At 43.2% G+C, this 13,725-nt stretch overlaps 2 protein-coding genes across 2 annotated transcripts in view; both read left to right on the plus strand.

Annotated features, from left to right (window-relative positions):
* Positions 1-143: 143 nt before the first annotated feature.
* LOC117589964 lies at positions 144-980 on the plus strand. The gene is made up of 2 exons (XM_034282267.1): positions 144-441; positions 500-980. Exons 1-2 carry the CDS (start codon positions 205-207, stop codon positions 701-703), a joined length of 441 nt encoding a protein of 146 aa, XP_034138158.1. The 5' UTR covers positions 144-204; the 3' UTR covers positions 704-980.
* Positions 981-1,778: 798 nt separating this feature from the next.
* The window catches only part of LOC117589651 (serine-rich adhesin for platelets), a 34,366-nt gene continuing 22,419 nt past the window's right edge, over positions 1,779-13,725 (plus strand). Inside the window, exon 1 of the mRNA XM_034281784.1 lies at positions 1,779-2,466. The gene's annotated coding sequence lies outside the window, so the exon portion shown is untranslated. The remainder of the gene's footprint in view (positions 2,467-13,725) is intronic.

Consider the following 13,725-nt stretch of genomic DNA (forward strand, 5'->3'; position numbering starts at 1 on the left):
ATTCTTTCTTTTTGTACAGAAAGTAAGTTGAATATTTATAAAGAGACATTCAACCTGTGTAAGGCCGATGAACAATTGCAGCTGCTGATTGAACAGCTGGCTGAGATTTGCATTGAAAAAGTAGCCTTTATATGTATATTCCAAGAACCATTGCCTGGCTTAACCATTTGAGTGGTGGCTTCTAGGGCGACAAGTTTTGAGCAAATGAACATCTTAATCGGAGTACTGAGTTCCTTCCTGCTCGCCCCAATCTTGCTGGCCAGCGGGCAGACAGGGGAGTGTGACTTTAGACAGGCGGTTGATACTGGACAATCGTTCTATTTCCGATCCCCCAGGTATCCCGAAAAATACACACCAGGCACCAAATGCCAGATGCAAGCTACCAGCTCTTTCGCTAATAACAAATTGATCCTAACCTGCCAAATTGACATTCCAAGGGATGTAAGTGCCCGCGAAATAGCCTCCACTATTTGGTGATAATTTTCATTTTATTTATTAGCCAAATGGATGCATCAATAACAAATTCGTTGTCAAGAGGTACCACGGTGATGGGGTGCTGCAGAGTACGAATACCTACTGTGGCAAGAGGCAACTATCCGAGACTAGCTACTCTCGAACCAACTACGCCCAAATCCATGTTGATTTTAGCTCTTCGGGGAGTAAAACCGGCAGATTCTCCTGCACACTCTCGGCTTCAAATTAAGGGAACACACATAAAGCTGCATGTGATCCAACTCACGGCAAATGCTCTTGGATAACATGAAGGAAGCGACGTACAACTGGTAATATTCTCTGATCGCCTAGCCTACCTGGAGTTGGAGTCCTAGCATCCGTTAACAGTACCAGAACCACAAAGCTCTGTTTCTATTTTCTATTACTTATAATTTTGTTTAGTTAACCAACGGCTCGGAGACTGTTAAATTCAAAGCTTTTATCAGTGTATTATATAAAACACAAGGAATTAAAGTGGCATCAAAGCGGTTTGTGTGCAAAATATGTTGTTTTTGGTTTAAATAGTTATAGCTATCGATAAATATTTTAAATAGTTACAGTTTTTGGGAGACTGGACATCTTTCAGCAACATGCAACCAAAATGGAGCAACATTTCAATTACCCTGGAATATGCAGATGTTGGATCATTGGGCGATGTTTTCTATAGCCACAAAATGTAACATATAAGAGACCGAGAAAAGGTCTCTGGAGCGATACATGAACATTTTAGAATTAAATGCATGAATCTGCACTAAACGCATGATTATTAAATTGAGAAGCAGCTTATAAAACATGAGACTCAACATAAATTAGAGCAAAAAGGGTACATAAAAGATCGACACTCAACAATAGCCAGTACAGGAACCGGTTTGCTGGCAACATGAGTACAGCAACATGCGAGTGGAATTGGGCAACATGACCGATCGTGTCTTGAGTGAATTAAGTTTTGAGTGTTTCTTTTGAAACTCAACGAATATCTAGAATCCAAGTGATCTTAATTTAAGATTTTTAGAGTTGCAAATGTTTATTTTATTATGCTTATATTTATTTTATGTGTGTGTACTTAAAGTAAAGAAGTTGTTTTGTTTGAAAAATTTTCCAATGTCCCAGATCCTTTCTAATGCCCCCCAATAGCAACTATGATTTTGATTTGACTCTTGAGAGCGGTTTAAAAAATATCCAAGTTGAACGAAAAATAACTCAAATGAAAAACTCACTCGAATAACACGACGAAGAATGTGATTCATTCATTCATTCATTCGTTCAGAGCGTTCGCAGCGTTCTCCGTTCACTCGCAAACGAAACGAGTTGGAGTGCAAACGTCCCAAGCGGAAGATCAAGTTGTATTATAGCGCCCGGAGTGGGAGATCCGAACCACAATTTCGCATTGTAGTGTCTCCAGCAACAACGCCAAGATTACAAAGTTGAATAAAGTTGAAAATTGCAGTAATAAATCGAATCAAATAAATTGAGTGCACGTGACGGCTGCAGTTCAAACCCAATAATTTGCATACATATAGGAGAGCTGTCCAATCAGTTAACCCACTTTCTAAACGACCCCCCGACAAAAAGAAAGATATATGAAAAAAATCGACCGAAAATTCCAGTTTGTAACAACGAAACCAATTAACAAGCAAATAATATTGAGTAAATAACAGAAGAAGCAAGTGATTCACAAGAGATATTGTTTACTTCTAAGCTCTAGTTTTTTTTACATCAAGTCTTCCAAGTGAAGTGCGTCTACCTAACAAAATCGAAAGAAAACCAATACTCACGCGAAAACGTTCGTTCTCTAACAACAAAATCACCGCAAAAAGCGAGAGAAGCTGACTGGAAAACGCACGGGAAACGACACTGATACCGGAACGTGTCTATTCCTGTCCCGCATCCGCGCACCACCCCCCCGTCGACTGTCAGTCAATTGAAACCGCAACAACAACAGCAGCTGGCAGAAGCAACAATCTGCAGCACAGTGTAAGTTACACCAACAACAACAAAAGAGAGGAGGAGGAGGAGAGCCTTTGGCATTCTCCCTTTTTCGATGTGGCCGCCTCCTAACAAACGAGTTAACCAGCCAGACTTAAAACGAGCAACCTCAACGCGTTCAATAGGATAGGCCGAATCCAATCCCGATTCAAGCCAAATGAATGCTGAAATGCATGCTTCGACCATGGGATACCCTAATATCCGCTCAGCTTACCGTTGCCATTTGTTTTTCTTAATTGGCGGCTCAGCATGAGTTAAACAAACCCGATTGGAGTTAACTGGAATTTATGGCAGCTCTGTGAGGCTTTCTTCAGGCTAAAACACTCTACTGAGGCTCCGCTCTATTGGGGCTTAAGCTTAAAATATCTACCCTCCTGTCGGTAGGTCGGTGGTGCATGCTGGCATATTTCATAATCTGCTGCTGGCTGGCAGCATAATTTTTAGCACCTTAAAACTTGCTCTCTGCCGCGTCGAGTCTTAGTCTCGCATTTCACCAGCACACACACACACACCCAAGGCAGCTATAATTTCTTTTGATAATTATTACCCGTCTGGCGCGTCTGATTTTATTTATTTTCTGCTGTAGCAGCTGACTATGTGAAATTTTTTGCGTGGATTTCGGTTTCTGCTCATCGCTTTTTTTTGTTGCTGGTTTTTCTGCTCATTTGCATAAACACCTAGCGGATATTTTAACTAATATATTTATATCTCAGCTTAAATACTTTATTTACGAAACTTTCCTTGGCCCAAACTAAACATTTCAGCGGAAGCACCGAAATATTTACGTTTTTCGATCAGCCCTACAATTAATTTCTTCATGCATTTTATTTTGCTTTTGTTTTTTCGGTAAAATTTTTGTAAGCGTTTTGGGTTTCAGTTATACAACAAATTCGAGTTTGCATGGGAAGTCTTAGGAATGCAAATCGGTAACTCGACCTGCGTTAGGTACTCGTAATACAAGATCTGACCGATCTGGCAAGTGATTTTATATTCGTACGAGTATTCGGCATAAGGTGACTCAAATCGATTGACTGCCAATGGGATTTTCCCGCATGACTCAAAAGCGAAAAGTTTTGCCAATTGTCCAATTGGGTCCATTGTGTACACAGCTAATGCATTTTCCTTAGAAGAACACACATGTGTTTTGTTTTAAAATCGAATAGATAAGGAATTTCCATCATTTGTTTGGTCATTTCTGATAACTTTTGTTTAGAAATTTGTTTGCTTTAGGTTTGAAATCTAGTTTTTTATTGGTATACAATCTCGAGTGTCTCTTTGACGGCTACTTATGGCTTTCTTCATTTATGAGCACCTGATTTCCGATGCCCCTCGCCTGGTCCGCCTACTTCCACGGGCTTGTCATTGTCCAGCCCCATTCGAGACGTAACTCTCAAGCAAATTGCCATGAATGAAATTCGCATTTCATTGCAAACAGTCAACGATTGACTGCAGCAACGCTGCCGGTGGCCGGTTTTCACATTTGTGTGCGTATCTGTGTGTTTGTGCAGTGCAGGTATCTGTATCTATATGCGGTTTGGTGTGATTTTCCACAATCAACGACAATTGCTACGCACGTTCGCGGACAACAACAAAAGTTGAATAAAAAGAAATTGTCAATAATGTGCCAAAAGGAGACAACGCATGAAACAAAAACCAAACACCAAAATGGCCAGAGGAAAACGTGTTCCAGCCCAGCCCAGCCCAGACCAGGCCATGCCATACAATTTTTTCGATCGAGTGCAACGCGCTGTCCGTCCGGCCGTAAAATTTGTATTAACTATTGGCCAGATACAAACATTTATTCGTACTTTCACATAAACTCGTTCGAACAAATGGCACAAATATGAGCATTTTATTTTCCCCATTTTTGTCGTCGCATTTTTTGTTTGTTTTGCAAGACTTTTCCCGCATTTTATAGTCGCTTTATTAGCAACGTGCCAGAGGCAAGCAAACCCAGACCAGAAGGCACAACAAACAGAAGGCAAATCAAGCGAGCAAACAAGAAGTTTGTAAACTTAAAAAATGCATTTCGGCACGAACTTTGGGAGCGTGGGTGTGCCGGGGTGTGTGTTTCTGTTTGTGAGGGGGAGAGGCGGTGGTACCGGAGGCGGCCGTTACGCAGTCTCGAGGCGGTGTTTAAATGCTTAAAGAAATAAACCCAACTGAACCGATGTGTACAATAATTATGCACATTAAAGCCGGACTCAAACTTTCCACTTTTCCATTGACTGTCTGGCATTTTCAAGGCACGCACTGGATTTTGCTATTGTTGTTTTCATTGTAAGCCAAATATGTACTATAATTGTTGTTTGCATAATAATCGAAATGAGGCGGCTTAAACCTTGACTGTAATTTATTTTCTGTCTGTGGTCAGTGTTCAGTTTTTTCTTTTCATACTTTTCCCCAAGCTTCATATTTTCATCTCATGCCGAGCTTGGCGATAAGCGAAACGTGATTGATTAAAGACAAGTTGCGGGCGTTAAGATATGGCAGCTCTGGGACTGCGACTGGGTCTAGGTCTCGCTGGGTGGGATCCGTCTCTTATCTGTTGCTCGCTTGCAGGTGATTTATCATCATTTTTTATCACTTTTTTGCTCGTTAGATATCCAACAGTCAAAGATTTTGCGATACTAAAGTGTTTTTCATTGCTTTAAGAAAATGTATAAATGATATTTTGTTGTGTGCAAATTGAAGGCTGACACTTAAAGTGTAATTATTTTGTATATTGGGGTAATGGATATTTGTTATTTCTGGATCAGTAACAACATTCCCATATATTCTCATAATCCCATGCTCATTCCAATCATATGGTCATGATACGCACTGTCTCTACTTTACAACCATGTGTTTCCGAAACTCGAAAAGTTCCGTTTCCTCTCCAACAACACCTTTGACAAAATAAACAATAAGTCAAGAGACCCAACAATGATCACTTCTTACAGTAAATCATCTTGTTTTTCAGTTTCTCCCTCCCTCTGCATCGCTCCTTCGCGCCGCTCCCCACTCACGCCATCGCTGTCCCTCTCTTTGGCTATCTTCTTCTCCATTTTTGTGGTGCGTCAAGCTGGCACGACAGGCGGCGGCGGCCGGGAGAAAGTTTTTCTTTTTCTTTGCCAAACTCGAAAAATAAAAGCAAAAATAAAATTAACGCTAAAAAATATAAAGCCCAAACAAAGGCCAGAAAACGCAACAAAACTGTTAAGTGTGCAATTCAAACATGTGGTTTTAGGTACACACATGTATAAGATATGCACATACATACATAAGCATATTTACATATTTACAGTGTTTACCGTATGCATACATCCACCCGACTTATGTAATGCAAACAATGTTATAGCGAAATGGGCATTAAAAGCGCATAACAATTAATTGTGTTAAAAACAATCGACGAGGCGACAGCAAATGAATCAAGAGTGGTTGACACTCTGCAGGTGTGTCCACCCAATGATCCACGTGCAAAACCAGACCCACAGCAATCCATGAGGGGAAAAATGGCAAACAGCTTGAAGAATGATTTGTTTTCGCTGCTGTTTTTTTCGTCTGCCTCTGGAAACACATTCCACGCATTGTCATAAAAGTAAATTGCTTAATTTATGCCACAAATGTGTCGTCCAGGGGCGGTGGAGTGGAGAGAGCGACACTTTCTACGAAACCGCACCTAAGCGCAGACGCGCAGCTCTGAGCGCGATTCTTGCGTAAGCGCGACTTTAAACGCATGCAAAACGCGTGCAGAGCCGCAGCAGAGCGTCATTACATCAGAGCTGACCCGAGGGCAAAAGCAGTGGCTCCATAATTAACTGATAAAAGCCAATAATTGAAGTAGACCCTTCTGAGGGAGTGGAACAAATCAATAGGAAATTGTAAATAATTGTGGAAAAACTTTGAGGCCTGACTTGACCCTCATTATTGCTTTATCAGCAAAGCAAAGTAAGAGGGGAAGCTCTTTTGACAGGCTGCAATTTATGCTATGTTCGAGAATGGGAAAATTCTCAAGTGCCTTGATTTCGTTTCACTCAGTGACGCTCGAAAGCAGCAGAAAGCATGAAAAAAGCCACAGAATTTGGAATTCCATTTACATTTCTATTTTTGGTGCAGAGTGGGGAAAACCCCACTGGCCTAACAATAATTTATCTCTGTGTTTTTGTTGTAGAAAACTGCGAGAGAGACAAGAAGCGTTTTCAACTGGAGAATCTGTTTGCCAGATAAATATTTATATTTCCCATGGAATATATGGATTCAACAACAAGAAAACTCCATAAAAGTCACACTGAAGAGACGTATCTGTAGCTGCATGTGTTTTTGGTTCATGGGTGCTAATGTCATTTCAATTATATTCAGTAAAAGTAATTTGGGAAGAGAAAGAGCAGAAAAGAAGGTGAGAAACGAGAAATGAAAAATGAAAGCGTTCTTAATTGCCAGAGCCGACGACACGGCATTGTAAAATAATTTTCAGTTGTTTCAGTGGCTTTTCCCGCCCGCTCTTTTCTCTCCCTCAACGTCGCAATGTTACTCTGTAATATTTATGGGTCTCCTCCTCAGATTCATGTGCATGAGGGAGCCACAGAAATATGAAAAAAAACAATCCTCAAATCGGCGAATCAAATTGAAAATTTATTTGCGCATGCGCAGCGTCTGTGCACGCCAATCCATGCCCAGTTGTATCTGTATCTGGCAGTGAGTAATGTATCGGTATCTCCGCGTCAGCGATTGCTCTTTCACTCTCCAGAGTGGTCTGCAGACCATTTTCTAATGTGCATGGAAAATAATTGAAAAGCAAAGTGTGGCAGTGGCAGAGGCAGAGGCTGTGGCATCGGCTGCGGCAGCAAATTGAATTATAATTTCAATTATGAACCGTTGAAAGCGGAAGAAAAGCTCGTCCACTCGTCCACTCTCGGCCAACAAAAGAGCCCATTGAGATCGGAGAGCGGCCACAACTGTAAATGAGGTTGCGACTAGCAGCAGCGCCTCACAGATACGATCTGGGTAGGTGCCCCCTGCCACTGCCTCTGCCCATACCCCTGCCACTGTGGCATGTCAATCAAGATGAACAGTAAAACGCTTCTAACGCCGCACTCGAGTGAAATGCCAGCGCGTCTCAGCCCATCTCAATCTCAATTCTACATTCTCCATCACGATCCCAATCTCGATCTTGGCCAGCTTTAATTGCTGCCTAATGGCCGAGTCACCGTCCCCGTCTCCATCTAGGGCCCGAGGCCCTCTAGCCATGCCCCATGTGGGTCAGGTCAGACGCATTTGACAAACAACCGACTGGCGACTGTAAGCCTGTCATAAGTTGATTTAAAATATGAAAAATGAGATCTGTCAATAGTTGAAGCTTCATTTGGTAACTCTTTATGAGTGCATCTTCGCATCCGAGGACTTGCATAACGTTTCTGTGATGTGTAAAGTCTTCTGCAACTGCATTTGTGTCAGCACCAAATCACTTTCAATTGTTTGTGTCTGTCTGTCTGTCTGTCTGTCTGTCTGACTGATTGTTTCCAAATCACTGCGGAAGGGAGGAGCTTATGGCCAACGAAATTTGGACTGGTATTTATGGCCTTGAATTGTGGTCAAGTTGGGTCGGGGTCTGCATGATTTCATCGTTGTTTCACACATTTTGACTGAGAAGAAGGAGCGGGGTACACAAAAAACTTGTCACCGACTTTGTGGCTCATTATAATTTTCGCCACAAAATCGATGACTAAACGAACGCAATCAGGTTTTCACAGACACAGCCCTCAGCTCACAGTCAGTTGGTTTTTTTTAATTATTTGCTAGAATTCACAATCATTGATTGCTTTGGTTTTGGTTTGGTTTGGTTTGGTTTTTTCTCTGCTCCGTGCCTGCCATAGTGGCTTGCGTAGTGGTGTTAATTGTCGAATTAACTTGGCCAAAAACAGCTGCCACTGCGGCTGCTGCTGGCTGGCAACGCTCAGAAATCCAGTCCGAGCTCATTATACACTTGCAGACAGGGTTTTACGAACTTTAAGGTGAAGTTTGCCCTGCAGATTGGCGACTGACAGCAAATTTCTCCTTGCATTATTCTGCAAAATTGTTAGGAAATATCTCCCTGCAAGTGTTCCCATAATCATATAAGGGTAAGCTTCTTGTACATCCATTAGGGTATTCTACACTTCGATTACCTTTGTTGGCTTTTTGTTTGAATTTCATGAAGGTTCTTGCTTCATCGCACAACACAGATGGCGCCGCTTGCCCGTTGCCTGCTGTCGGTAATTGAATTAATTTGTGCACTTGTTGCCGAGACACAATGCAGTTTTTCATTCGCATAATTATCAGACATTGATTATGAACTCATTGAGGCATGGATTGACTACCACTGGCCACACAATGAATCTACACGTTGCTCTGGCCAGATTTCCTTGTTTTATGGCTCCGATTGAAGTCAAACTCGGAGTTGATGGCGATGGCGATGGCGGCAGACCAGTTCCGGCTCCACAGACTTGCCTTGGTGATTGTGTGCTCGGTGCCGTGTGCTGAGCATTTGGACGGAATGGTAATGGCCAATAATTGCAAGCCACGATTTCGCAAAAGAGAGCCTCCACAGGAAGATAGAGAGTCAATAAAAAGTGCGCTTAATCAGTAAGAAAAGAAGTCCAACGAAGTCCCTCTTTCCTGCTCTTGGTCCAGGTTAATCTTCAATTTATGGCCCACAATGTGTGTGTAAATCCTCCAGAGTCACGTTCATTTCGCTTAAGTTATATCCGTAGATTGCCGGCAATTCCCAAATCGATCCAAATCGAACTTCAAACTCGTGATTTAGTGAATGCTTTCGAGTCATCGCTCGACTTACTTCCTTCCCTGAAACACTCGAGACAGCACGTGCAGCAGCAGCAGCAACAGTCGGTAAAAGTGAGGCATGAGGCATGAGGCATGGCTTTTACCAGCATAATTCTAAAATGTTGCCACTTTGATTTAGGAGATTGCTGCCACAGCCACAGCCACAGCCACAGTTGCAGCTGCATCTGGTGTGGGCTGGTTCTGGCACTCCAGTTGGAGTTTGAAGTTGGACTTTGGCCTGCTGTGCCCCAACTCCAACTGGTTGCAAGCGGCACAGCTGTGTGGGCGTGCGGCAAGTGAAAACATTTCGAAAGTAGTTTGGAAGTGCAGCATGAAAATGCTGATTCTCTCTCTCTCTCTCTCCCTCTGTGTGGGTGAAGGGGTTTATTTGGAGCAGCTTTAGTTACTGGCAAATCGCATTGATTTATGGCAAGGCGGCATGGAATAAATAATTACCCAAACTGTGTTAGCCTTCAAAGTGGGCTAAAGTGGGTCTATGGAGGGGTCACGGTCACAGTCAGGTCAAAGCTGTGGCACATGGTGTTTACTTGGGATAGATTTTCAAGCTTCTTGAAACTTTCTTTGATTTACAGCCTGTACATGTGGCTGTAGCTCAGCTGTTTCGATGGCAATTGTTGTAGTTAAATAAATCCTAGTTCTAATATATAATTTGCAGAAATATTCCATGGAAATGCTGCTCCTCAAATGACTTGAGGCCATCTTAGAAACTGCCCGAACCGTTTGTAATTTTACACCATGCACAACGCCCCAAAGGCATTGAGTCACTTTGTGGCTAACTTGTGTTCAACCAACAATTAGGCACAATTACAGTTTTTGAGCAATTAAATATTGAAAACCCGTTTGTTTTCGTTCAGGTTTCGTCCAACAGTTTCCACAGCATTTCCTCGATTGGATGGGGAAAAATGGAAATGTCTCGTTTATGAAATGCACCAAAGTTGGGCTTCCGTTTACGGCACGGCACGGCACGGCACGGTTCGATTCGATTTGATTCGCTTAGAAAAGAAATATTCCATAATTAATTAATTTTGTGTGTGTTTTTTTTTTGGGCGTTGCTAATTTTGCAGCATTTAAGCAATCAGAAATTGATTTGTTGCAATTAGTGTGGATTTGTAATTGAAAGCGACAACTGGAAATTATGCAACTGGGGGGGAAAAAAGAGCTTAGCACACATTTGTCAGTTTTAATTAACGCCCCAAAAGTATCTGGCAGATACTTACTGCATTCATGGAATCTCGATTTGGGCTTACTGCTTTGATACTGCCTTTTCCCCCTGTTGTTTGTTGTTTCGTTGCTTGGTTGTTGCGTTTTTGTCATTCACATAACACCGACATAAGCCGATTTTGGGTGTTTTTCTTATTTCTCTCCCCACTTCCTGCTTATTATTATGGATATGTGGACTGTACAGAGACCCAAAGACCCACAGCAGTCGAAAAAGTGATGCCAAACTGATGAATGATTCGCTTTTTGTGACAGTTTTGAGTGGAGTGGAGAGATTGCGTCAGCCAGAAAGGGTATCGAAGTGGGAGCTGGAAGGCTCTACCTACTGATACTCTGTCTCTGATCCATTTTGCCCCCTCCTCTCAATCACTGCCCTGCAGATGAACGACCTCAATGAGGTCTGCATTCTCTCAGCTCCCAGATAGAGTTGCACTTGGGACTCGAACACGGACTGGCACTCGGGCGGAGGGTGGAGGAGATCAACTCTCTCGGCGGCACTTGAGTGTTTTCAATTGCCAGTGTGGCCATGGCAGGGGGAGGGCTTAATGTAACCCTATAGCCATTAGCATCATCTACTGCCACATCCAAACCCTCTCCCCGTTCCCGTTCCCGTTCCCGTCCCCTCTCCCTTTATCATTTATGCTACTTTAATGCGTTTGGCCCTTGCTTGAAGTCCATTCAGGCCATCGACTGCAATTATGCCCTGGAATCTAGCTAGCCTCTCTTTCACCCCCCACACCCTCCTCTCTCTTTCTCTTCTCTCTCTCTCTTCGCTCTTTCGCTCCTGATTGATTTGCTGGTGGCATGCATGCGTGCAGGCGTTCGAGGCGTTCGCTCGTTCGTTTGTTTTTGCCCCGGACGAACAATCCAAATATTTTCCCATTTTCCACGCAAGGCGGAAAAAAAAGCACGAGCAAATAAACAAAGGCCTGGCATTATCAAGGGGAAGGCTTTTGGCCAGAAAGGTCATGTGTGGAATTTCACAATATCCCCCATAGATGAATATGCATAGATCCACGCTGAAGATCAACTCTATCACGATGATGATGATGTTCAGCCAATGACCGAAGTTCATTTTACATCCATTCAAAGCACTGACCAACGGCTTTTGTGCCGCAGCGAAGCTGAAATGAATGTTTTATGCCACTCGGTCTTGACCGGTTTGTACAGCTATCGACCAAACAGCAGCAGCAGCAGCAGCAGCATAAACAAAGACCCCATCTTAGAGGCAACAAGTTACCGGCTACGGCTATGGCTACCCAAGAAGCCGTGTGCGCCAGCATAGCATAGCAAGAAAAAATTGCTACAAAAACGGAACATTTTGCAATGCGGCGAGGTCAAGGGGTGCCCAGAGATTAAGTTGAGAAAAACCTACTATCCAATGTGACCCGCTACTGGAAATCTCAAGCCACAGCCAAAAAAAAAAAAAACAAACGGCATAGATTTACGCGAGACTTATCATGACAGAGGCTCATTAACCTTAGCTTAAGGCGCAAGCAAAAAAATGCTCAATGGTCAAAGCAAAGCTTGTAGCTGCCTCGGGCCAACACTCTTAATATTCAGAAATATGTGCTGTATTTTCTATGATATTTACCTTTTGCTCAATTACAGCCGAAGGCCAGGGTTAAAGCCATCCACAGCGTGGGCGCCGGCTGCTAACTCAATGTTAAAGCCAATGTTAAAAGCTAAGCAAACATGGAAAAAGTGTGCGCAATGCATACAGGTGCAAAAAGTTATTACTTATTGTCAAAATAGCTAATAAAAGAGACAAAGGGAGTCGCGAGATTCATGGGAGACTTGGAGGTACTCAAGACCTGTTGGGTCGATGCTGCAGTCAACGTTAACTGCCTGTTAATCAGACTGTTATCACTTACTGGCATGCACACGCACATGCAGTGGCCAGTGAGAAGGAAATCAGCAGGATGCTGTCAATTACAATTACGTGAATTGCATAATGCCACAGCCAGAGGCACAGCCACAAGGTGGCATCACTTTCCACCTATGTCTGTCGGTCTGAGCTGTACATTAGCTTTCATTGGGCAATTGTCTTCCAGTTTATAGCGGCTGCACTTTGAATGGGATAGATGCAGCAGCAAACAGCAGGAAGAGTGGAATTCAAAGAACACTTTGGAAGACAGAGAGAAATATCTGTAGTGCGACACGCGCGGCATAATGCAAGCGGAACTGATCACTTAAGGGTGCCTGCCCCATGACCAGGAATAGCAGTGTGGAGTGCGGAGTGCGGTGTGCGGTGTGCGGTGTGGGGGAGTCGCATCTAATAATAGCCAGACGCAAGAGCTACGCACAGTCACAGCCAGCGATACAGGGCCTAATTATATACGGCAAATGCAGTTCCAGCTCAAGCTCTGCTGCTGTTTTAGGAAGCGCATAAATGAGGAACGAAACGACCATCTTCCATTGTGTTCTCCCCCTCTTCCGCTGCACATTCCTTCAGAGGGAAATGCATTTCCATGCAGGCCGTTTTCTCACTCAACTTAAGCGCTTTGATTGGATGGCTCCACTCCACCCTAACCCGAAAGATGATCACAACTTGGGATTGTCATAAAGATTATGCGTTAGAGGAAAGCTAAACCTTTGGCTGTTGGCTCATTACAAATTCAAATATAAATACGGTTACGGTAACATTTTATGTGCTGCACGCATAAAATATGATTATCATTATGCAGGTGGATTCAGAGTTTAATTTGGAAGCCAAACGGTGGAATACAATTCAGTAGAATACTCCTAAAGAATGCTTTTGTATACCGCTTCGTGGTGGCCAACGAAACTGAAATATTTCGGTACTTTTGCTTTTGCCAAAGTGTGCCACAGCCGCAGATGCTATAATTATGAGAGGAACATATACATACGTCTGTTATGTCGGTAACTTTTGCCATTTGGTGCCCACTGGCCACGCACAGTGAGCGTCATATGTGTATAGTTAATTAGGTTCTGTGCCTGCGGGCCCTGTCTGCCTGCCTGCCTTTGCCTCTGCCTCTGCCTCTGCCTCTCCCCCTTTTGTTGGTGGTTCTAGTTTATTCATAAGCACATAATTATGTTCCACAAGTCGAACGGTCGTGTCTTGGATCGTCTTGGATCAGAGTTGGGGGTCATTCAACTGCCGATCAATCACTCTGTTGGGCAAACTTCTTCTTTTGTTTGCAGCCGCACAACATTCGTAGCTCTCCTTTCTATAGACACACATTT

The sequence above is a fragment of the Drosophila guanche genome, unplaced genomic scaffold (genome assembly GCF_900245975.1).
Source record: "Drosophila guanche unplaced genomic scaffold, DGUA_6, whole genome shotgun sequence".
NCBI classification, from domain to species: Eukaryota; Metazoa; Arthropoda; class Insecta; order Diptera; family Drosophilidae; genus Drosophila; species Drosophila guanche.

What these genes read in the sequence shown, in the direction of transcription:
- LOC117589964 (XM_034282267.1), top strand. Translation starts at nt 205, where the DNA reads ATGAACATCTTAATCGGAGTACTGAGTTCCTTCCTGCTCGCCCCAATC. An exon ending in AAATTGACATTCCAAGGGAT is followed by an intron (nt 442 to 499) that starts GTAAGTGCCCGC and finishes TTTATTTATTAG; the next exon opens with CCAAATGGATGCATCAATAA.